This window comes from Colletotrichum costaricense (assembly GCF_030867565.1).
Source record: "Colletotrichum costaricense strain IMI 309622 chromosome Unknown Scaffold_7.1, whole genome shotgun sequence".
NCBI classification, from domain to species: domain Eukaryota; kingdom Fungi; phylum Ascomycota; class Sordariomycetes; order Glomerellales; family Glomerellaceae; genus Colletotrichum; species Colletotrichum costaricense.
Window position 1 is genome coordinate 909840 of NW_026848236.1, and position 25129 is coordinate 934968.

General features: G+C 49.4%; 6 protein-coding genes across 6 annotated transcripts; 2 read left to right on the plus strand and 4 right to left on the minus strand.

Annotated features, from left to right (window-relative positions):
- Positions 1-713: 713 nt before the first annotated feature.
- CCOS01_07512 (ubiquitin carboxyl-terminal hydrolase) lies at positions 714-4607 on the plus strand (the record flags this gene model as incomplete). The annotated part of the gene is made up of 4 exons (XM_060455676.1): positions 714-822; positions 934-2393; positions 2448-2838; positions 2893-4607. 4 exons carry the CDS (start codon positions 714-716, stop codon positions 4605-4607), a joined length of 3675 nt encoding a protein of 1224 aa, XP_060313568.1.
- A 4789-nt stretch (positions 4608-9396) lies between these two features.
- Positions 9397-9753, minus strand: CCOS01_07513 (uncharacterized protein; the record flags this gene model as incomplete). The annotated part of the gene is made up of 1 exon (XM_060455677.1): positions 9397-9753. One exon carries the CDS (start codon positions 9751-9753, stop codon positions 9397-9399), a length of 357 nt encoding a protein of 118 aa, XP_060313569.1.
- Positions 9754-10043: 290 nt separating this feature from the next.
- CCOS01_07514 (uncharacterized protein) lies at positions 10044-10529 on the minus strand (the record flags this gene model as incomplete). The annotated part of the gene is made up of 1 exon (XM_060455678.1): positions 10044-10529. The coding sequence occupies one exon, from the start codon at positions 10527-10529 to the stop codon at positions 10044-10046; it is 486 nt and encodes a 161-aa protein (XP_060313570.1).
- A 790-nt stretch (positions 10530-11319) lies between these two features.
- Positions 11320-13829, plus strand: CCOS01_07515 (phosphoketolase; the record flags this gene model as incomplete). The annotated part of the gene is made up of 2 exons (XM_060455679.1): positions 11320-12835; positions 12892-13829. The coding sequence occupies 2 exons, from the start codon at positions 11320-11322 to the stop codon at positions 13827-13829; spliced, it is 2454 nt and encodes an 817-aa protein (XP_060313571.1).
- An 899-nt stretch (positions 13830-14728) lies between these two features.
- On the minus strand, positions 14729-15526 carry CCOS01_07516 (Ras family protein; the record flags this gene model as incomplete). Its single annotated transcript, XM_060455680.1, has 1 exon — positions 14729-15526. The coding sequence occupies one exon, from the start codon at positions 15524-15526 to the stop codon at positions 14729-14731; it is 798 nt and encodes a 265-aa protein (XP_060313572.1).
- Positions 15527-21202: 5676 nt separating this feature from the next.
- CCOS01_07517 (uncharacterized protein) lies at positions 21203-21931 on the minus strand (the record flags this gene model as incomplete). The annotated part of the gene is made up of 1 exon (XM_060455681.1): positions 21203-21931. One exon carries the CDS (start codon positions 21929-21931, stop codon positions 21203-21205), a length of 729 nt encoding a protein of 242 aa, XP_060313573.1.
- Between the last annotated feature and the right edge of the window lie 3198 nt (positions 21932-25129).

A 25129-nucleotide genomic window follows, 5' to 3' on the forward strand; every position in this document is an offset into this window, starting at 1 on the left:
TTCACGTCGTCGTCTTTTCCTGGGGTCTACAGTCTTCTTATCTGTTTACACATGCATTTAGATACCCCAAGCTCTGCTTGCGTTCTCCTCCACGTCGCTGTTTCTGCCACTCTCCCCCGCATGCATAGCGCACCGCACGATTTAGGCGTGGCCTCCGTTTGAGGCCGGCACGACAAACACTCTCGGCCACAAAGCCAAACCAACCGGCCTCGACAAAAGAAGCCCCTTCGCTGTTCGTTCTCTCTCTTCAATGCAACTTGGTCTCGCTTTCTTGAACTAACAGTTATTCAGTGCCCCGCGTCTAACAAAACCTACCCTGCCGTTCGCGATCGAGCGATCCTCCGCCGAACATACATCGAGTTGCGCATCTCCAATACGGACATAGATATTCTCGCCGACGGCTGCGATAGTCTTTGACGGTCATACATCAGTAGAGGGACGAGGAATAACTACGGCCGCCCGTCGATCCACCCGAAGCACTACTGACTACGTTGAGCTACTAGCTGGGCCGAGCACTTACATCGAAACTCTACATATTCGTAGACGACCACCAACCTGTGACTCGAGGTCCCGAACGGGAAGCTGATGACGATTCGGGAGTCGTATGCGAGGCATTAATCGACCAGTCTACCCACACTGAAGCGTCCAGTCAAAAGTTTAGCGCGAGCTTCGATTCATCATTGAGCATACCATATCGAAAGAGGCAGTAACGCATGGCCATCACGGACCATTACTCCATCATGTCACCAAGCGATTCACCGACTACCCAGCACTGGGAAGGCAGCCCTGCGCCGGTCAAAGAGAATATGGTTGGAAAGACTGGTACGTTGGATATTCCAAATGAGCACGGATTGCGTGTCTGGTCTTCGCGACACTATGGCTCACCCGAATTTGTCCGTCGGCCGTTGATATTGAATGCTTACGTTTCTCTAGGACGCCTTGCCCCAAGATGGATCCAAGACTTGCTCAACTCTGACCTTGATTCCGGATCCTTCGCAAGAATCGAATGGGACCAACAGGCGCGCTGCAGCAAACCAGGAGTACCGCATCGACTCGTCCTGGTGGGCAACCAGAGCACATCAGATACTCGCAACCCTGGCGTGCTGTCTTCTGTCTGCGCGATCTGCGACTTCCACTTCTTGATCAGGACCTGTTGGGACCCAGATCAGCTTGTCTGTCTGTGTCGCCCTAATGCTCTCCACTTCCCTCCAAAAGACACAGATTTCTACCTCCATCATCTCGTCAACATCAAGCAGCCAGTTCGACCGACCAAGTCGACGTCAAACTATCATCCTCTCATTCGCGAGACTATACTCGCTGTTGAGCACTTCGCCTGCTCCGCTCCTCGCTGCACACTGCAAGTTACAGTCGAAATATCACGGCCTCGGCTCAAGCGCGAATGGCTACACCTCCTTCTCAATGAACAGCGCATTCTAGACAATCTGGCAAAAGCCAGGAAGCAGTCGCCGGAACGATTCGCGGACGCAAGAGACGATTGGTGCACAAGCGCTCCAGTCACCCTGAACACCTATCTCAGAGACTTGCTGGATAGGCCCAATCCACGCAACATATCTCAGCGTAATAAGCGCTTCCAGGTCGTATTTGGCGAAGAATGCTATGTCATTTTCAGAGCCATCATGTTCACAGAGGAAAACCTGGACAAGGACGGGGTTCTTGAGCCTTACTTCATCCCGCCCACTCTCGAACCTGGCACCCCCGGCATACCAACGGAGCTCAGCGCATTGCGGGCATTTGTTGAGGATATGCAGGCCGAGACGGAGAGTGTCATAATAAGAGGCGGAAAGACTGGCGAGAATCGGCCCTATGTCGGCAACAGGCTCTTCAAAGAGCTACAATGTCTTGACTACCCCCAGAACAAGATTGCACAAACAGCAACGGAAGCGCATCGGATTCTTGGAGTGCTTCCGGACTTCGACAAGGCACTCATCTTTTTTGCTTACACTCGGCAGTCGGCCCTTTGTGAGAAGCGACGTCCTACGTTTGTCGAGGCCCTCAAGGATATCGCTCTCCTTACAAACGACGACGATTTCCAAACCCGAGCGATCCAAGAGCTCACCATCATGGACGGGGTGCCCGCTCCGGATAGCATTGGCGCAGGCGACGAGTTGCAAACACAGGCGTACCAATTTTTTAGCCTTAAATACACCGCCAGCGACGATAATGTAGTTTCTGCCTTCAATACCAAGATCGAACACTCACCCTCTCAAGCTGACTCTGCCCGAGAAATGCTACAGATCATTGGGCGCCACAGGAACAGCGATCGCATTCTTACCCACGCAAACGGCCCAATGGACGTCGCCTCAGCCTATCGCATTCTTGAGGTAGATCCTCAATGGCCTGACAGCACCATTGTGATGATGTCCAGTGTCAAGGTGAGTTATTTAGCCGGAACTGCGACCATCTGATCCCGCTAACAATCCCTCTAGCTGAACAAGGATCCGAAAAGCAAAGCTACAGAGGAAGTCGCGATCAAGGCGATGGAAGCTATCGCCGAGGATAGGAATAGCGACGAAATCCGCGAAGCGGCAAGAACTTTATCTCTATTGGCTCAAGCTCCGGATCAGTCCGCACAAGCTGTGGAGATGGACGCCAGACCTTCCAGCTCAGCCAACTTACCTGTCGGTCTCGAGAACATCGGCAACACTTGCTACTTGAACAGCATTCTTCAGTATCTCAACACTGTCATTCCCATCAAAGACTTGCTTGCCCATTACCCAGACTATGAGCTAGGCCTGGATGATTCGCATATCCAACGCCGGCTTGTCGGCGGCAACAAGCTCAAAATCGATCGTGCCGAGGCGGTTGTTGCCCGCGCTTGTAAGTACTTTTCTAGCATGATAGGCACAGGGAGCCATTGCTAACACCCCATAGTCGTCGATGAGTTGAGCAAACTCTTGGACAATCTTAGTGGCTCTCAGGCTAGTGCGATCCGACCATCCCAACGTCTGGCCAATGCCGTGCTGTTGCCGACCTCGAACTTGACTGAAGATCCTGCTAAGCAACCGAGCAAGACTGCGGAGGAGCCGAAGACTCTGGAAGTCATGGGTACCCAGTTTCCCGCCCCTCCGCCACTCCCTGCCAGGCCTGCTCCTGGGCCTCCTACACATACGGCAGAACACGTCGAGGACGTTGACATGGTTAACGTCACTGTGGACCCGATCTCTGAGTCTGCTAGCAGCGTCAGCTCGCAGACTCTGGTCAACCTTTCCGATGTTGACCACGAGAAGAAGGATTACGTACCCGAGGATAAAACCGACATCAGAATCGTTTCTCAACCAGTCGAGGTGTCCTCGGCCCGATCCACGAACGATAACGATGTCAAAATGACGGGGTTCGATACAGCCGTTCTCAACGTGGAACAACGAGTACTCAAGGCCTTGGAAACACAGACCCGAGACTCAGGCACCGATCAACAAGACGTTGAAGAGGTCATGGGCAGCATCATCAACCGTCTGCAGGCTGCCATTAAGCCTACAAGGGTAGATACCACCGATGAGGTCCAGTGGGAGCCGATCATGGACACGTTCTATGTTGAGTTGACCAACCACACGAAGTTCCCCAATCAGGACAAGTACAAATCAGACTCAACTCTGGAGCGTGCCATCACGGCATATCCTGCTGAAGGTGGGCCGACGAACATTCATGACGGCCTTAGTCGCAATTTTGATCTCCAACGCGTCGCTGCCGGAGAAGCAGATATCATGCGATACACGTCGATCAAGAAGCTCCCTCCGATCTTACATGTCCTTATCCAGAGAACGAAAGGCGATGGCCACAAGAACATGAACCCGGTTGAGGTATTCGAAACATTGTATCTCGACCGGTATATGGACACCCCGGACGACCCTCAGTTCTTCAAGTTGCGGCAGAAAGGCTGGGCTCTTCAACAGCGCCTAGACCAGCTGAACAACATGCCCAAGACTGCGGTCGAGGATACTCAACTCATCGACAGTTTCATCAGTGACTTTGTACACGTTGACAAGACTGATGCTGAGGAGACATCGTCGCTTCTCAACGACATGCCTACGTCGTCCCTTAGCTTTGCGGGGCAAGAGCTGACATTCCCTATCTACCCTCCACAGTCGGATGAGACATTTGAAAAAGTGGAACCGCCTGAGCCTACAGGCTTCACGGTGGAAGGACGCCAGCAGATCAGCAACATGCGCGAGGATGAACTGAAGTCCCACAAAGCGGAGCTTGATCAGCTATTCGCACGACACAAGAAGCATGCGTATCGTTTGCATGCAGTGATCTGCCACAGTGGTCAGCTCAGAGCTGGTCATTATTGGGTCTGGATCCACGATTTTGAGGCTGGAGTGTGGCGCAAATACAATGACAGGGTCGTCACAGAAAACGCCGACACGAAGGAGGTCATGAAGACTCTCAACAGCAACGGCGATCCTTACTACCTCTGTTACGTGGAAGATGGCAAAGAAGGCGACTTGGTCAAAGTCCCCAAACGCCAGCAAGATAATTCTAACTCTGCTATCAAGGACGGGGATCGGGATGCTGATGGGGACATCGAACTCATTGACGTAGAGAACAAATGGCCGCAGGGCTCAGGCATTCTGTCACTAGAGGAGTAGAACGCCCTGCCGAAGAATGTCATTCTCAACTTATTCGGAAATTACAACAAAGAAACAGACGCAGCAGATGAAAATCCAAAGGAGGAAAGGGGTCGCGCATTAAGGAGACGAAGTGCAAGTAAGTCAGGGCCTGGCTCAAACCATCATCAGGCTTTCACTAATTGTCTCTAGTGAAGAGGACTCCGCCGAACTTTCAGAGGGCATCACGTCCGCTGTCAACACGCCCATCCAAGCTACGTTTCCAGCTTGACTGAACCACGAAATAACGATACAATGGCGACACGGTGATTCGCATCAACCTACTGAGAGATTGGCTTTGGACTTTATCAAATGAAAGGTGTAGAAAACGCGCTTGGGCCCTTGTAGATAGCTCATTGGGGTTCGAGTTATAAAGGCACGAGCGGGCATGGCTTTGGTAGAGGCATCATCATTTCTGACTGGGAAACCACCGCCAATACCCTCTTGCTTAATGATAGAAACGATTTAGACGTTACATTTCTCCCTGTTCGCATTCCTGTCTTGCTTCTTCTCCTCGTTGTACTCGCTGGATGTCCCTCTTCACAGTCACCAGTGATATCTCCAAACAGTCTGCCGGCATCGCTGTGGAGATGTCTCGCTCGCCGACCCAACCAGGACGACGATGTCGGCTCCGCCCCGCCCCTTTAGCTCAGTGGTAGAGCGCGGTCCACGGTTTAATCCCGTGAGGGGGCATTCCATTTTGCCTGTGCTGGCTCTTTTTGGCCTCGCACAGCAGATTTGAACAGGTTTCTCAAAAGAAAAGCCCTAGGAGAGTTGGTTGTGAGACGGGAACGTGGAGGAGTCTGGTGGGTATGTTTAATCGATCACGAGTAGGAATAGTAGCTTGGGATTGTCTGGATAGTTCTCGCGGCGGTGAAGGCCGTGTTCTTGGGGGCGGAGGTGGTTTTGAAGTGTTTTGTCGTCTATTGCTCAGAATCTGAAGGTGAGGCGTAGGAGACTTGGTTTTTGCTCAGCTGCGTAGCCATTCAATCAAATCCCTTTGCCATATTCTCTTTATTGTATCTTTGTGCGTGGGTCTCTCGGCAAAAGCCTCGAGCTATTTCAATTTTGGGCTATGGATCTAGAAGAAACTGCTTTCTCGGAGCCTATCCTTATCATCGAAGGGACGTCTATTACACTGAGATTGGTGTAAGCCTCAAAAAGAAAGCCGATGTATATGCAGGGGAGTCATCACCTGATGTCTTCAACATTGACACCGGTCCCGCTTACTGCGAGATCCAGGGAACCAGGGGTAAGATGAGACACTACGCAAGATCTATCAATTACTATCAAGCTTTCTGCGAGATCAAGAAACATGTTCCAATCTTTCTCCCTGCAAGATATCTTAGATATCATATGTGGCTTGTTGGCGTGATAATTGAGACACTGCCCTGCGAGATCCAGGTGAGCTCGGAAGGATCGTCCAAGGGGGACGTACCATAGGGCGGGGTAGGTATTGCGAGCAGGAAAGGAGGCTGGCTAGTCATGTCCGCTAGATGCAATCATCACGTCAAGATGCGCAGCCGTAGGCGTTCGTACCCCGTGGGGAGAGCTAGGGGGAGGGGAAGAGGCGTGGTCTGATGAGGTCTGGAACCCTGGAATGGCGGCACCGGCTTGAAGACCCGGGTAGCTGGGATGGGGGAATAGATATGCAGGGGCCCATAATCAACGAGGGAAAATGAGAACAGGTTTGCTGGGAGTCTGCAGTAGGTGAAGCGGACTGCCGGCATACCTAAGTGAAATCTTCGCGTGATGGGGGTCTTAGAAAGCAAGGGTTCAATCAGAAAGTAGTTCGAATTGCATAACATCGTACAAGCTTGCAGTCTCAGTAGTTGCAACAATAGCCTGCCTCCCTTTGCCCTCACGTCTCAGCTCGTGTTTAATCTTATCACAGTCTCAGTGTTCCTTGCCTCTTGCAAGCTTTGTGTGCGTGTGTCGGCCCGAACCCATTCAACTTCCATCAAAGCCAGTTTCCTGTCGCTCTCCCAAATTTGCCCTCTTCCATTTTAGTAGTCTCTCATCACATCGCTCTGGTCGTCGTCGCCGTCCTTGATGGGGATAGGCGCAGGAGGCTGTGGGGTTTGAGGTTTGTGACTTGGGTAGGATGCCATTACAAGGGTGTGGAAATGTCTTCTTTTCTTCTGCGTACAATCGTATAATCAATCGAAATGCTCATTCGACTCTCCTTATGGATGGGATGATAATGTTCGACGTAAGAGAATCACTCACGAGGCGGTTTATGATAGTCGGTCAAGGAAGAGGGTGGAAGAAAGTTTTCATCATTGGTCGCAATTTGAGAGCGGACGGAGCAGAGTATATACAAACATAACTTCTATGCTTCCCCTCTCTTTACCTTTTCTTTTCTGTCTGAACCAAGCTATTGGGGACCATAGAACGCGGGGGGACGGCGTGACGTCAGGCCACCGTGATGTCCAAGTGTGTCGACTCTCCCCTTCACTTGGCTGTTCTCTACTATGAAGGTGGTCACGGGCGTTCCGCTCGGACGGTTCGTGAGATAAGTCAATTAAATGAGTTTACGCGGTCTCGCAACCCTTTCGGGTAAATGGGGCATATGGCAAAGGGAGTAAAGTGGTCATCGAGAGAGTTCAGTCCGTCGGTGCGGGGGATGGACTTGCAACTCGTCGTCCACCGGAAGTGAATAAAAGTCTACAGTTGGGGGTCTCGCATTATGGAACAATGACTTCTGTTTTAAGGGTCGCAATCTCGCATGGGGACATTATCTTTGTGCTGTCAGTTTGATATCAGACCAGAATGGGGTCCGGGATTGGATGTCATCGTAAGTCAATGGTCATTGAGATGGGACGTAAGTGACGAGGATCAAGGCCACGTTTTATAAACCCCAACTTCTATGGCTAATCATGGCTAAAAATTCGTCATCCGTATGATAGTTTGCCTTCACTGCGGTCAGTATCTCCTATAAATAATGCGTGCCCATGTCGAGAAAGGAGCAACTAATCATACTTAGATGTGGACATCCTGACTTGCGAGTAGGCACGAGAGCAGTGACTCTGCGCCCAGAGCAAAGCCAAATCGGCGCAAACTCCTAGGCAGCTGAACCAAAGCTCTTTGCAAGTGCCTACTGCCCCTGAGTGCTGCTGGTAAACGGTTAGTTCCCGCGTGTCGGCGGCTGATCCCCCACCAACCCCGCCGCAGCCGCAGGACAGCAGCCCCCGGTCGGCTCGGAGGACCTGGTTTGGTGACCCGCATACGAAGTACCTGCGGCACAGCGTGGAGCGCAGCTGTCAGAGTCCCCGTACCCATAAATTATCAGATCAGGACATGAGAATGTGAAAACCCCACCATCCACCTCGCTGAACAACTTCTCGCGAGGGGTTCCGCTCATCGAGATCCAAGGAAAGCCGGAACCTGTTTCTAGTCCGAGATTGCGGTGAAGAAGAAATGCATGAAAACTCTCAAGGTTGCGCAAACGTCGAGGCAATGAGACAATTCATACCTAACTCAGAATAAGTCGGGGCGATTCAGATGACAGGTGGGAATCCACTCTCCGGGTCAAGGAGGTCAGCGTTTTATGGTGATAAAATTGTCGCAGATGTCTTGTCTTTGAACGTCTGCCAGATCCCCAGATTGTTAGACTTGCAGAGCCTCGAGACCATGGATGCAATGTCACATTTAAATTCCGTGTCTAGTCCAATAGACGCTTGGCTTTGCCGAGTGCTGTCACACAAAACAAGGTGAATACGGTGTATAGCGAGGAAGGCTGTACCCGCTGAAAGACGAGCCTATTCATCACCCGCGGGGTGGAACATTTTATCATATTGATAAGCGTATGTCGTTGCGTTCCCATATCGTCGTCTCAAGCAGATCGCCGGCGTTGTTGGTTGGCATAAGTCCTGGCTCAATGCGGAACACCGGATGACTTGGAACCCAACGGCATTCCGTGAACATTCCTTCAAGCGCACATTGTGGGCTTTCCCCTCATCTGGCAGGGTTTCGCCAAGAGGCTACCCCTCCATCGGCGAGGTCTCATCACTTAGCTGACTTGCCGGTTGCCGCTGCAATTGCTCTGGGTCTCTCAAGACGCAAGACACTGAAGGTCAATCGATATTCAGCGGATGGCGTGGCCTCTGGGGGGGCAAGATACTTGTTGTAGGCAGAAGAAACGCTGATGCTGAAGAGAAAAATGACCTGGGCGAGAAATTCCCAGAAAAACAATATAAATGGCGATTCAAAACAGCGCGTTGTTTCTGCGGAAGTGGCACCAAGGACGAGCACCGAGCTCAAGCTCAAGCTCCAGCTTCCCCTCCACTTTGTCCTCGTCTTCTCGGGGCTGGGGTCCTAGCTCCCGCCGTGAAAGGTGGTGGGGTGATGTCTGCAGGATTGACACTTGGCGGGGTGTGTCAGGCCCCCCAGTGAACCGGGGTTGCCAGGCTTATTGTGGCACGTAAGGCAAGTCGTGGATGAGCGGTGCCATGATCTGCGTGCATATGCCATGATCCAGACTCGCCATGAATCAGCTGCTTCTGGATCTGGGCGAGGAGCCGGCCGGGTTCCGCACCGTCAGTTGTTTTCCGTCGTCTAGTTCGTGCCTTATGCCAGGCTTACACGACTAAGGTAGTCCGATGCAATTCGGCACAGCCTGCCCAGTTGCCTGCAGAAGAAGGCCAAGTACCAAGGCACCTCTCTGCAATGGCGGGATATTTGCTGCATGCCTAGCTAGATTGGCCAAGGGCAGAAGGCGTCCGGGTTCACTGCTAGGCTTGCCGGGCCTGTCATTCATACCCCTTGCCGGCTAACTGACGACGTCCTTGTTTCGATATTCGTCTGGCTCCTCCGGGACAGCATTGTCATTACTAACGCCGTTGGTGCAGCTAATGATCGGGCCATCAGTGGACTGGTCGACCAGACAAGCGAATCGAGAGAAAAGGCTGGTTGTTCTAAGCCGGTTGCACGGGGACACCGGCACTGGTTGCGATAGGGCGTTGATACGAGTAAACGGTCCGAAACGGTGGTGCCGTAGAGCATGCCTAACCCGGGATGGAGGCTCTGTTGGCTTTCTCTGGAGGCGAGGTAGAACGGATTCTGCTGTTTTCTCGATGGAAGGATGCCACTGTCCCGTGATGGTAGGGAGATATCTTGTGTGTGCCATTTCGGTTGACGCCACGCCAAGAAGGGGATCGTATCTGGCGATTAGCCGTTGTCCTGGGAGTTGACTATCTCATTCCCGAAGATCGGGTAGTGAGACCACCTAGCCAAAAGGTGATTGAGGCTTTTTGATGCAGGCATGGATGGGTTGGATTGGGTCAGAATCGTGTTGGTGTAACAGAGATTGGCCCGGCAGCACGGACTGGGCAGAGCTGCCGATAATGCCAATGTAGTTGTAGGCGTTACGTTGCAAATTGTAATGAAGATGTGTGCATCAGCACCTGCCTCACCTTGCTAGTCACCGTCTTCACCTTGGCTCGCCATGGACACCGTAGATACGTAGCCCGGGCCGGCAAACGGCAGCTGCCGACGGTGCTGGATACGTACCTTGAAGGTACCGTACCGTGTCCCGAAGCGGCGATTCTGCTCGGCCCGCTGCTGCCCCGACTCTGAACTCTGAGCAGCAGTTTTTCTCCGTACTTCCTCCGCTGACTGAGACCTCTCGACCACCAAGGTGCAAGCGTTCCTGACCCAAAAAGCCATTGAATCCTGAACATCCTTCCCCAATCTCCTGAAAACGGACTGACAGGGCAAATCAAACACTATGACGCGGACAGGATCACAACCGATACCGACGTGGGGCGTAAGGTGACGTCGGCTACATGTCGCCTGGTGCCATGGCCGCAGTTGAGTTGCGTTCAGAAAATCAGACCACCTCTTCTCCCCACGCACAATCACCAGCACCACCCACCGATCAACCTCTCGTCGCCAAAAGAACATGCAAGGAAAACCCGCAATTCCTCAGCTCATCTGCAGCCGCCGTCTTAGTTTTCGTCCCGTCACCCTGTCATAGGCAGCTTCCGGACCGCCCAGAAGGAAACTTCGCCATATGCCACTAACGGCAACCCACGCCAGAAGTCCACGTTGCCAGGATGCCATGACACCCGACATCTCTTTCTCTTCTCCTCTTCCCCCCCACGTTGCCAGCCCATTGGAGCCTTTCATTGTGGAATGAATGAGAGTCCCGCACCTGGGGTTACCACTTCTCCAACTCCCCAGGCTAAAAGTCCCAAAAAGATGCTTCACCTGGAGTCCCATCAAGGAACGTGTTACATGCCACAAGGTTCCGTTCCGTATCTTCGTATACCCCACCCCTGCTTGTATGCCCTTGTTCTCTCAACGTTCGCAACCTTCGCCTCCAACCCAGGTTGGTAGCCGTCAACATCGGCTGATAGCTCCCGGACCTGCGTTTACGCTACTCAGTCGATGCCCGCCGGCCTCCAACCGGGGATCAGCACCATAGACGTGAGCATCAAACTCCAGCCTGGGCAGAGCTATCCGCCTGCCGCCCGACCTCTGGGCGAAATGACCGCAACATATCTTGCTCTCTCTCTGTCTCTCCTCTGACCTCTTCCGGCCTGACTAGTAGGTATAAAGACCAAGCCCTCTCGGACTTCAGTCAACTCTTGCCTTTCCTTTTCTAAACCACCCCTTTCAAGGCATCTTGGCCTGAACACATCTACGATAAACATCACCAACACTTACGTACCTACCTCCCGTCACCATCAACATGGCCGACAAGGAGGTCGAGTCCATCAGCCCCTATGGCCCAGCCCGGTCAACAGTAAAGGGCGAGCCCCTCTCCAAAGAGGACATTGTAAAGTACAATGACTTCTTCAAGGCCAGCTTGTACCTGTCTTTGGGAATGATCTTCCTCAAAGAAAACCCCCTCCTCAGGGAGCCCCTCAAGAAGGAGCACATGAAGCTGAGGTTACTCGGTCACTTCGGATCAGCTCCGGGTCAAATCTTTACCTGGATGCACTTCAACCGTCTTATCAAGAAGTACGACCTCGACTCCATCTTCATCTCCGGCCCGGGCCATGGAGCCCCCGCCGTGCTCTCCCAGTCGTACCTCGAGGGTGTCTATTCCGAGGTCTACCCAGAGAAGTCGGAAGACGTTGAAGGCATGCAGAAGTTCTTCAAGTCCTTCTCCTTCCCCGGTGGCATCGGTTCCCACGCTACCCCGGAGACCCCGGGCTCCATCCACGAGGGTGGAGAGCTTGGCTACTCTGTCTCCCACGCATTCGGTGCCGTCTATGACCACCCCGATCTCATTGCCCTGACCATGGTCGGCGATGGTGAGGCCGAGACTGGTCCGCTGGCAACTGCATGGCACAGCACCAAGTTCCTCAACCCCATTGTGGATGGCGCCGTCTTGCCTGTCCTGCACCTGAACGGTTACAAGATCAACAACCCCACAATCCTGGCCAGAATCTCCCACAAGGAGCTGGAGAACCTCTTCCTCGGCTACGGCTGGCAGCCGTACTTTGTCGAGGGCGACGATGTCGATACCATGCACCAGGCCATGGCCGCCACTCTGGAACACTGCGTCCTCGAGATCCGCAAGTTCCAGAAGCAGGCCCGCGACTCCGGCAAGGCCTTCCGCCCCATCTGGCCCTTGATTGTCCTTCGCAGTCCCAAGGGCTGGACTGGCCCCCGCAAGATTGACGACAACTACTTGGAGGGCTACTGGAGAGCCCACCAAGTCCCCATCCCCAACGCCGCCACCAACCCCGAGCACATGAAGCTCCTCGAGCAGTGGATGCGCAGCTACGAGCCCGAGCGTCTCTTCAAGGACGGCCGTATCTCGGATGAGCTCAAGTCCCTCTGCCCTACCGGTAATCGCCGCATGAGTGCCAACCCCGTGGCTAACGGTGGCGTTCTTAGGAAGCCTCTCAAGCTTCCCGACTTCAAGGAGTACGCTATCAAGGTTGACAAGTCTGGCGGCACCATGGCTGCCAGCATGAACAACATGGCCACCTATCTTCGGGATGTCATGGCCCAGAACATGCAGAGCTTCCGTCTGTTCGGACCCGACGAGACCGAGTCCAACAAGCTCGGTGCCGTCTACGAGGCCGGCAAGAAGGTCTGGATGGGCGAGTACTTTGAAGAGGATGCCAACGGCGGCAACCTGGCCCCCGAGGGACGTGTCATGGAGATGCTTTCCGAGCACACCTGTGAGGGTTGGCTCGAGGGTTACATCCTGACCGGACGTCACGGTCTCCTCAACAGCTACGAGCCATTCAGTAAGTTCACCTCTCTCTCACGTATTGAACAAACATGATGCTAACAAATTGTGCAGTCCACGTCATCGACTCCATGGTCAACCAGCACTGCAAGTGGATCGAAAAGGCCCTCGAAGTCGAGTGGCGTAACAAGATCGCCTCCCTCAACATCCTCCTCACTGCCGTCGTCTGGCGCCAGGACCACAACGGCTTCACGCACCAGGACCCGGGCTTCCTCGACGTCGTCGCCAACAAGAGCCCCGAGGTCGTCCGCATCTACCTTCCGCCCGACGGAAACTGCCTCCTCTCTACAATGGACCACTGCCTCGCCTCCTCAAACTACGTCAACGTCATCGTCGCCGACAAGCAGGAGCACCTGCAGTACCTCACCATGGAGAAGGCCGTCGAGCACTGCACAAAGGGCATCGGCATCTGGCCCCAGTTCAGCACCGACCAGGGCGAGGAGCCCGACCTCGTCATGGCCTCGTGCGGCGACATCTCCACTCACGAGTCCCTCGCCGCCATCGACCTCCTGCTGCAACACTTCCCCGAGCTCAAGATCCGCTGCGTCAACTGCGTCGACCTCTTCAAGCTCATCTCCCACGAAGACCACCCCCACGGCCTCACAAACGCCGAATGGGTCTCCCTCTTCACGGACGACAAGCCCGTCATTTTCAACTTCCACTCCTACCCCTGGCTCGTCCACCGCCTCACCTACAAGCGTCCGGGCAACATGAACCTCCACGTCCGCGGCTACAAGGAAAAGGGCAACATCGACACGCCCCTCGAGCTCGCCATCCGCAACCAGACGGACCGCTTCAGCCTCGCCATGGACGCCATCGACCGCATGCCACAGCTCCACAACCGCGGCGCCGCCGCCCGCGAGACGCTGCGCAACCAGCAGATCGCCGCCCGCATCGAGGCCTTCGAGACGGGCATGGACCCGCCCTTCCTCAAGAACTGGACCTGGTCTCACAACGGCCTGTGGCAAAAGGTCGCCAAGATCACCACCTAAGACTTTTGATAGATGGGGATTAGAAAAGCTTTAGATGGAAGAAACGACTAGACGAAATGTTTGGACAGGTTTCACAGACAGTAACGTTTTTTCGGAAAGAGTTTGTTTGATGCTACGGCGTTGTGGTATACTTGGGATAAGAGGAGAAGATATCAGGGCAGTTTTTTGCGAGTTTGAGAATGAGGTTTTTGTCGCGGCGGTGGCACATGTGCTCTGAAGTTGAATAAAAACAAAACATATGTTTTTTTTTTCATTAGATTTACATTCATCTCAACAAGATCTCACAGTGGAAAGAACATGGCCAGTCTGCTTCACCTTGAATATGCTTGATAATTCACACGCATCATTGGTATCTAAACGAAAGCAAAAAACACAAGAAAACGCAAAAGTTGAGATACAGCCTAGGCCATATCGGTGGTGTTTTGCCCAACCCCCCTCTGGGTACAATCCCTCGCCCTTCACGACCCGTACAACAGGCGGTGAGGAACTTGCGCTCGAGACTCCCAAACGCCCCCATTTGATAATGCTACACTTGCGTGTAAGTCCCAATCTCTCTGAAATCCCAATGTGCAAAAACGACAATGTACCGGCTGTCAAAGCTGCCTCTGCTACCGTGGATGATGGCATGCTTCATCGCCATGGCGCTTGATGCAGACCCTTTCCTTGCGCAACGGCCTGCAATGACTTTGGTTGTCACACTCGTCCCTGGGTCTCTCTAGAGATAGGCTTGGACCTCCTCGTCGGCCCCCCCCCAATCTCAGCCACAGGTCGACAGGCGAAGCCGCTCAAGGTCTCATTTGATGGCCTCACTTTTGAGTAGCAACCCCGCCGTAACAGCTTTAGATGCAACATCGACATTCGAAAGCCATCTTGGCTTAGGGGCCCATCAAGTCAAAGCCTCACCAGCACCGGAGCTTCCTCCATATCGATGCCTTGCCAACCTTGCCTTCGATGTTCGGACCCCGAACACCGGGGCCGCGTTTCTCATTCTGCTCGCTGCCTGCCGGAAGGGGACTTAGCGGCTTGGTCATTCCTCTCCGATCCATTTCCATGTTTTCGTTGACGCCCAGCTCCGCCATGCGCCTAGCCTCAACAACGCGACGAACAATGAGCGCAAACGTCTCCTCGATATTGACCTCGAGCCGTGCACTCGTCTCCATGAAACCGCACCCCCGGCGACGCGCCCAGTCTAGGCCCATGGCCGCAGGAACGGCGCGGGACTCTTGAAGGTCACATTTGTTGCCGGCGACAATCTTAACGGGAGGAACGGTTTTAGCGCCCGGCGTGGCAGATACGGTATCGCGGTAGGAGGAGGGTGAGAGGCCGGCACGTTTTGCGCGCTCAGCATTATCGAGGCGAGTCTCTGCCTCCATGTCGATGAGGTCGTTAAAGTACTGGAGGGCGTCGATGGAATCGCGGGAGGTGATGTCGTACACGAGCAAGAAAGCATCCGCGCCGAGGTTCGATGATGCCCACATGCCGCGGTACTCCTCTTGCCCGGCCGTATCCGTAAGAGAAAGGTGGTAGTTTTGTCCATCGATCTTGCGGGTGATGGAGTAGGAGTCCTCAATAGTGGGGTCGTATTCGGAGGTCCATTGCGAACGCACGAGACGGAGAGTTATAGAGGATTTTCCGCAGCCGCCGTCGCCGCAAATGGTAATCGAGATTGGCGTCGGGGCTTGTTGTGAGATTGACATTGTGGTAGTTGATTTTCGTTCCGAAAGACCAGAGATGTGGTGGTTGTGGTGGTCCAGTGTCGGCCGCCTTGGATTGCGGGGACAGCTCCGAGGTTGTGTCGTCACACGTCGCGTGCGCCGTTGGAAGTCGCGAGTAGAGGACGCTTGATGACGGTGGACTTGGCGTCGCAAATGCGCTGTTTGCTGCGTTACGCGTTGAATTGAGCTTTCGAAGAAAGGTCGAGTGCGATCTCGTGGTGATATTTCGGGAGGGAACTCTGGTCCGGGAGATTCAGTCGAGAAGTTTTGTGGGAAAGAGTCGCTAGTACAATAAGTGGTGGTGGGTGAGGTGAGATAAGAAGAGGTCCGACTCTCTATTAGTGGCGGCGGTAGGGCAGGTAAGGTATTCGTAGGCTCGTGGGAGCAAGGTAGTCGGACGGCAGTGCAGCAGCTCTTGTGCTTCTTAGCTTCGTTTCGGCTCTCAGACCGCGCGCGCGGTTCGACCGTTTTTCTTCTTTTAGTTAGGATCGAGTAAGAGGCAAAAGGCTGTGGCGTAATCGTTCACGGGAGCGGCCCCCAAACAGGGTTCGTTCGTTTGGGACCGTGGGCTTTTTCTGGGCAAGGTGGGGGAAGCGAAGACGAGAAGGAGAGTGGAAGACACCGGAAGTTAAGAAAGGTGTGCGTCTGTGTGGTTTGCGTCGCCTCTCTTCGCCTCGTGGTTGTTATTTTGGTTGATCTTGTTGCTTTGGTGCGGGTAGCAGGTGTCGTTCGTCGCCTTTTCTACGTGCCTACCAAGAGGGATGTGGATGGGATGATGGAGGTGTCGTTGGGGTTAGTCCGTATCGTGTGGCGCGCGCGCGCGAGACAGAGAGTGTAGACCGTTGAGGTTGCAATGAGCGAGGAGTGAATCGGTGGGAATGGATTGACTGGACGTAAATAGAACCCGTTCGTATTCTTCGCCCTCAAAGGTGAGACAAGATGTTTCTTTTGTCGCGAGTGGGAGCTTGAGCGATGCGGGGAGCAGAAGACGTCGTTGGTCAATTGGGCGCCGCCGCAGATGCAATCAACAGGTGAAAATTGATGGTAAGCTGCGGGATGGGATATTGGTGTGAAATCTGAAAGTGTGACGAGGCTGTTGGTAGGCCTGCCGATGGTTGGGTGGTGTGTCTCTGGGATGGCCCGAATATCGCAGCGATAATGCGGGATGGTGGTGGGTGGACTGTATTCGGTATGGATGAATGGCTGGAGAGATGACAGAATGAGCGAGGGGATGCGCTTGCTTTTGATAGCGACCCTTGGCGGCGGTGCTACGGTACGCTCTTCCTTGGACCTTGAGTTGTGTTGCGTCGTATTGTATTGCGTTGCGTTGCAATGAATCGATGGAAGGGAAGGATTGACGGATGCACTCGGTCTTTGGGGGCCGAAACTTGAAAGGCAAGAACCTACGAGACTGGGAAGTTAACCACCCAAGGTAGGTACACAATGATGTCGGTAGAATACGAATTGAGTACAATCGGAACCCAAAGCTCAAAGATGGGTGCGGATTAAGGGCAAAAGCAACGAGCAGACCAAGGACCGGGCCCCTGACTCTATTCTTCCTCGTTCCGCCCTCCTATTATGTATTTGTTTTCCTTGTCGTGCTCGTATGAGATGTCTGTGGTGGTCGTGGAAGAGAAAAAGAGTGGTCACTGGAGTGCTCGAGCGTCGCCCCGTCCGAGGGTGAGGTGGAAGAAACAAGAGGGATGAGGCCTGCTCGATGGGGGAGCTCTGATGGGGAACCTCCAGCTCTGACCCGGTGAGGTACTGGTATTCAAATAAAGAGTCTATCCCGGGCGCTGTTTGGCTGCAAGACGGGATGCGACTGCGCGGCTCTGTCTCGGTGATTGTGGGATCGCACGAGGGGTGGGCGCAAGCTCCAGGAGGGGAGCTCCCTGCAGCGATGATGTTTCTATCGTGCCTACAGTTCCGATGAGTGGTGTTGCTGGTCACTGGTGTGTGTTGCTCAAACCGTGCGTAGCTAAACCTGACGGATCACGGGTAGCGTTGGGTTTTAGATGCCGGGGCGCCGGACGAGGATGAGATGTCGTCACTGAGGGACGAAGAGGGGGGGGTTATTGATGGCTTTGATTTGTGATTTGTGTTTGGTCTTGGTGACGAAGAAAGCGTTTGGAGGAGGGGAGGGGACCCTGATCACCCTGATCCAAGATGTGACGATGTGACGATGGAACAAATGGAGAGGCAACGAGCAGCATGAAGTATCAAGTATTCCTAACTTCTTAGGTACCTATTTCGTATTGTGTATGTATACGTACCTGTCACTCGGCCTCGGGGAAGAAGGTGCAGACAAACCTGCCTGCCTCCTTCCCTCCTTCCTGCCTTCCTTCCTTCCGTGTTGATTTCCCCCTTTCCGCCCCTTCCTGATGCGTCTCTGATTGTTTCGTCAATATCAAGTAAAAAACTGCTCTCCCTTTTTTTCCCGCTCCTTGACCCTTTTCAATAAACAAGAATGGAAATGTCGTCTGTTTCTGGAGATGCCCGTGCTGCGCAGAAAGAAGAAAAAAACCACAATATCTGCAGGGTACCACTGCTGCTGCCCTGCTACTGCAAATGTCAAAGATGCTGCTGGCCCGCTAGGTGCTCCGTCCACCGTCCGGGATCTTTGTCAGTGCAGAGGCCGGGGGAGACCCGGGGGGGGGGGGAGCCCTTCACAGCAATACCGCGTAGGTGGGCTGAAATGAGATTGCGGACAACTCAACACTAAAACAGCGAAATAATATTGCATGTTTATTTATTGGACATGCCATGTTACGGACCCGTACTCCATTCCGATGCAGAATAATTGCAAGACGGCGCTTGTTTTTTGGAAAGGAGAATGGATCCGAGAGCCGCGGTCAGTGGTCCACATTCGAATCTCGAATCTATTATTCTTCCACTCCTTCTTTCCTTCTTATTCTCCGAATCCTCTCTGCTTTCTCACTGCGATAAATGAACGTGGAGACTTGTGCAATCTGCTTGTGAAGATTTTCACCCTTGCATATCGGGCTGTCCGAGATGTCTGTCAACTTTTTACAATGTCTTCATGTTCGTCATGGGGGCCGACCTCCTTTTTTTCCCCTTTCGCCTTGCAGTGGCTGAGCGGAGGACGTTTGTTGTAAACGTGTGTCGTATTGCGTCGCATTGGCTGCTCGTCTATCCGTAAAGTACAACTTGAGAAACGTTGATAGTTGCAGCCACCTATTTCTTTTCGGCCTAACGCCCGCCTCCCACCACCACCACCACCTCTCACCCAGTAGGCTGGGCCGCAATCAATCAATCGATCCAAGATGGTGTTTGCCCTTCGAGAAGCGACGCTGGCAACCCGTAAACTGTGGTTGGCTGCCCCTGTTTGGCGACAGTTGATCGTCCTCTAAGCGACCAAACACCAATCCCAGGAACCAGGAATAGGTTCCAGGAACAAGGACTCATAACGCCCGCAACGGCGCAAAGCTGCAAAAAGATTTTCCTCGCCTTCTTCCTATTTTGTCTAGTTCTGCGTCAAACTCGTAACCCGTCTTGGGATGGTGAATTTCAATTGATGCCTTACGACAACGTTTTTCTTGGTGCATGGTGTCTCACTGTGAGGAGAGCGAGTGAGACTCACATATTTTTACTCTGCAACAGTTTCCCGATTCCAGAGTGAAAGCCCAAAGACTCAAGACATGGAGACTTCCAGCGACGCTTCACGCTTCACGTTACTTAGGCAAAGCATGCCTGGCAAATGGAACCAAGTGCATCCGGTCTGGCGGGTTCAAGTTCAACACCAAGCGATGACGCTATCCCCGTCGCATCGCCCACTCGGCCCTAATTCCCGGTTCCATGGTCAGGTTGGTACGTAGTACTTCGTAGTCCGTACACCATCCACCAGAAGCAGCAAGCAAGCAAGCACTTCTTCCCCCCCTCCCCTCTGAGACCGTTTTCTCATCCGGGGTTTTGGGTTTGGGGCGTTCCTGAATCTCATACCACGTGTCTCTGGGATCATTCTCTTTGTTCGCTTTGTCGTGCCACGCGATCACTCCAATTCCTGTTTGCAGGCGGGCAATCCCCTTCGATCGAACAATGTTTGTTCTATGCATTCCCGCTTCCCTCCCCCTGCGTCGAAGGTGCATCATGCACATGGCAAAATAGAACGCCTTACGATCTCGGGCGTCAATCAGGCGGACTGCATGCAGATTCGTCCCTGGGCGGCTGATGGCGGCGCAATCCGATGCAGGTCAGCCCAGCGGGTATTAATAATTAGCTGCATATTTTCTCCCCGAATACTTCGTACTCTGCAGTGTAGAGGAAACATCATGGTACAATCAGGTGTACGGATTTCTATCCTCCAATGACGATGGTGAACCTGCGTTTCAACATCTTGTCAAATGCCACCTCACCCGCATTGGTCACAGGTATGCCCCTTCTTCCTGGAAAGGTCGTGGGGTGACAGGGGCCCGGGGGTTCCAGCTTTCAATCCTGTGAAACTTTCCCCGTGGCATCTCAAACCAATGTCGTCTGTTGATCCTGCGTGGTCATGGTTCGCCCCCTCGGGACTCTTTGGACAAGCAAGCTGAATGCCAACTAATGCCCGGGTTGTATCGCTGGAGGGTTTGTCATGGTGTTAGAATCGATTCATCGGGTTCGTGAAAACCGAACGCGGATGGCTCCTAGTATGTGGGACTCAATAGCTTGACTTGACATCGCATGATCCATATTGTGTGCTTCCAGTGTACTGTAGCTCAGTGAAGGGCACTCTTCCAACAAGCAGTCCCCGTGCTCGACTGTATCCCTGATTCGGTCCCCCCCAATAGCATTTTGAATGATCGATCAATAAGGACTATGCCAGTCGCAAAGTCGTTAAGTCGCTAAGTCGCTGGCTAGCATCTTGTCGGGACGTACTGTTAGAAAGTCGTTGATAATTAGTGGCAGGCCACTCTACATGGCCGGGATCCGGAGCAGGGCCGAACAAGAATCGGCCACCTTAATTCAGACTCTCGGTACCCGGTGAGACACCGCTAGATCATTTGCTTGATACGGCGGTTCAGTGGGACAAATCCGGGTCGATGGGAGAGATCTGACTGTGCCGCATCCCATCCGATCGAGGGTCCTCTGCTTGCAAGCGGTCCTCGGGAGTCCAGATTAGGTACGTTGACCAGGCTTGATCTGCTGATTGATGTCCTCTTGGGGAACTCAAATGTGAGTAACGGAATAACGTGTCTGTCTACAAAATCCAGGACGTTAATTAAGCCACATACCTAGAATGAACCCATTCAACTTGATTCGTCGAAAGAAGTGCTGATCTAGACACTATTATTAGGTCACAATGTTATTGGACATACCGCTGCTCACTGCAGCTCACAATCCGAGGGCCATGGGAATTTTGTTCTCGACTCATTCTATCAAGTTGCTTTGGTTCCTAAATGCCAATTATGTCTCGGTCCTCCATATCTCTGACTTCCTGGAACTCAACACCTCGCTTGTTAGTAATATTGATTGACAACGAGTGTCACAGCCTGTATCATCAACTTTTGGTCAAACCAATAAGGCACCGTGAAGAAAATTAGCATGAGTTCACGACTACAGCATGACTAGGATCATCGCTCACTTTCTGCCAGAATTCGCCCAAAATGATAGCTATTTCAAAGAAGATTAATCTACAAGACAACCTTTTCCAAACATAGGTCAGAAAGTGATAGCCATGACAGAGACTTGCTTCCCGTATTTATTGCGAATCTCATCCAAACCGAGAAGTGAAGAGGCAATGTCTGTGGCAGGGTCGGAACCATTACTGAAAGGGATGAAATTCCAAATGCTATCCTTGGCACCGGGTGTTTTGATCTTCCAAACGCCGTAATTGGGATCGAAGAAGCTTCTGGTTCCAAGATTCCAGCCAACCGCATGGGCACATTGTTTGATGCCATTCCGGAAAGAAAGGATGAGGAAAAGCTTGAACTCTGTGTTAATCTTACCCGAGAAATCAAGCAGATAGTTGATGAAAACTTGGGTGTCGTCGAGATTCAAGCCCTTGCTGTCTTTGACAGGTTCTTTGAGCTTCTTGAAAGAGCCTGATAGATTGCTGACCCATTTCAAGTATTCACGCTCATTGTCAAGGTCAAAAGAGCCTTGGACTCGAGACAGCTTTGTAGCCATATTCTCGGTGGGAGCGGGGACGTTGCCGGTATCAAGCCAGTGCATCACCGCAGCCGAGCAGACTCCTTCAGCTGCTCCATCTGCATAGTGATCATCAAGCAAAGGCTTGCCCAGGTTATTCGACAGAGAATCGGTTTTCAGATTTGCTTTAAGGAATTCCGCCTGCTCGAATTTGGTAATGAGCTCAAGGACGGTGGAGCCACGATCTAATTTCGCAAGTTTATCTGCGATATCGTTGCTGGCATTATATCTCGATTCCATTTTGACTATGATTAGTCAGTTAACGTTAAATAAAGATGCTAAATTATCAATACAGCAAGAGACTTGCGAGATCGGTGGGGGTGGAGTCGGTTACCTCAACAGGGCTACTGCAACTCGCAAGGGGCTGAGCGTGGGCGGTAGACAGAATAGTCTGAAGCGGCCTCTTCAAGAGAGAATTGGATCTATTTCAATTTGTAAGCCAAACAAAGTACTTGGACAAAAAACATTGTTTGCGTACTGAATTTGGAGTCTGAAAGGAGAGCATAAAAAGGCGATAGGGCACTTTCTAATTATACAACGGAAAAGGGTGGGCAGCTTCATTTATAGCACTGGCTTTCGTGTCTGGGTTTGGAAATGTGATGCTATTCAGTATGATTTCCAGTACAGACTACGTATCTTTACAACCTTAACTTATTTGGTGGCGTCTTGTATGCAAACGTCGGTACTTCTCTTCGTGCTGTCTCTATAACTCTTAAACGAGGGAAATTGTCTAAGACCACCGGAGCTAAAAAATACGGCGTCGCTTAACTAGTTACTTACACTTCTAGATCACGGATGGTCTACCTCTGGATGGCCCGAGACTAAGAGTATAATAGTTAATAGAGTAACTAGTCCAGCTGCGGTTCTACACATCACTATTTCGAAAAGGAAGCCATGCAGTCGTGGTTTCATAAAAGTAATCGGCTGATAGAATTAAACCTCTTAGGTATTTCTTCTATTCAGCTAGCCACGCAGAAGCCTTATACACCTAGCTACTAGTTTTAGTAACTTTATTAAATTAGAAGTCTAATTTAACCACGGCATATAGCTAACTACGCAGGGGCTAATTAGGGGCCCTATTTATAATTATCGTAGCTAGCTTAATTTATAGTTAGAACCTCCTTTTTATACTTATATAAAAATTTATATAGTTTAATTAATCTCTTTATTAACTTATAGTTTAAATTAATTACTTTATAATAGGGATATTAATACTAATTAATAATTAAATTCTATTATTATAAATTAATAAAGTATTTTATTATATAAAAAAGACAACTTCTTAATACTATACGGGATAAGAGATTTATATTAATTAACTTTATAAAAGGAAATAAAAAAGGGGGTAATTTTTAAATACCGTACGGAATTAAGTAATCGTAGCCCTTTATTACTTACGAGAGGTTAATATTTATCATATTAAATTATATTAATTAATAGAACTACTTAAGTAACTAGTTTTTTACGATTATTTTAAGCGGCTTTTTTATTAAATAACTTTTACGTAGCTAGCCTATAATTAAAAATTAACTAATTAAATTAATAAGAGGAAATACTTATATAGTAACTACTTACTTAATTAATTAGCATAATAAACGAGCTTAATAATATAATATAAAAGAATACTACGTAATTAAAAAAAAGGATTTTTAAATATAAATATTTTTATTTAATAATAAAAGTAACCTTATAGGAGTTATAAAGCTAAGAGATTTATAGTATATAAAAAGGTTTATTATTACGAGGGTTTTATAAATATAACTATAAGCCCGCGATTTAAATAACCTTTTTATTATTCTTTTAATTACTCCCTAAGTATTATTTAAGAATATAATATAAGGGATAGTTTAATAAGAAAAAAGGGGATTTAGAGGTCCTAATAATATTAAGCTAAGAGTATTATAAATCTCGGAAATTAACTTAAAAAAAAGTAGCTATTTTAAAATAGTCCTATAACTTCTTAATAAAGTTATTATTAACTTAAAAAAAGGTTAAAAAAATAAGGATTTAAAAAAAAAAAAAAAATCCTCTAGAGTATTATTAAAAGGCTTTTTTTTATACTAGCTCTTAGTACGAGATTACTAATTTTAAGAAATTAACTAAGTAATAAAAGGGATTATTAATAAGTAGAAATTACTTAATAGTAATTAGGTTATAAAAAAAACTACTTAAAAAATATAAAATAGGGTACTAAGAAGCTATAAAAAAAGATTTTTAAAGTAATTAACCTTACTTAGTATAAGTAATAAGTAAGTATCTTTAATAAGTCCTTAAGACCTACGATTTTATAAAAAAGAGGGCTTAATTTTATTAATCGTACTTAATAACTTATATAGCTCTTAACTACTTATCTAGCTCCTTTACGAACTACCCGGTATTTATTTTTAATTATTCCTTTAGAATATTACTTTAAAAAAGGTAGGTTAAAAAAGGAAATAATTTAAAAATTATATAGAGTATAAGGCCTAGGAGGGTAAAAGTTAGAAATATACAGAATAATAGAAATTAGTAATTAATAAAAATCCCGAGATTAATTACTTCGTTTTTTTATAATAATATAAACGTTTATTATTAATATTAAAAAAAGAACTACTAAAACTTATTTTTTTATATTAAATAAAAAGGAAGATCTTAATAAGTATAATAACTAATAATTTAAAAAAGTAATAGTAATTATTAAAAATAATAAAAACGAAAATAATAGCGAGATAATAAAAAGAAATAAGAATTATTTAGACCCTAATAAATTCGTTAAGTAGTAAAAGTACAGATTTATTATAGTTAGTATATAGATTAAATATCTTTTTATTAAAATTAAATACGTTAATAACTATTAAAATAAGTATAAGCTAGAGTATAACCCTTAGCGAGTTAGGGTAAAAAAGAAGGGAATAAAACTTAATTTTAAATAGAATATTAATCCTTTATAAGTAGGTAAATATTAACTTAAATTATTAAGGGACGTAGATATATAGGATCGTAAATTAGTTTAATAATAAGTAAATTAACGTAGTATTAATTTATTTAACTAAGGTTTATAAAAAAAAGGGGCTATAAAAATAACCCCTATTTTACGAAATCGTAAACGACCTTAGTTATTAACTAGATAAATAGTTTATAAACGTAAGCTTAAGAATTATAAAAATAGTTAATAGATTCTTCTATAAATAAGGGGTATTACTAACGTAATTATAATTATAAAAACTATATAAAATCCTAATAATAACAATTATAAAAGAGGAATTTATACTATAAAACTAAGCGTAGGTCGATAGAGTATATAATTACTTTAATAAATTTAGAAAAAGGGTAAACGACCTAGATTTCTTTTTTATAATTACTAATAATAATTTATTATTATAAAAAGATATATAAAAATAAAATATAGTATTAAACGTATAATAATTAATAATTTTACTTATTTCGATTTATAACTTA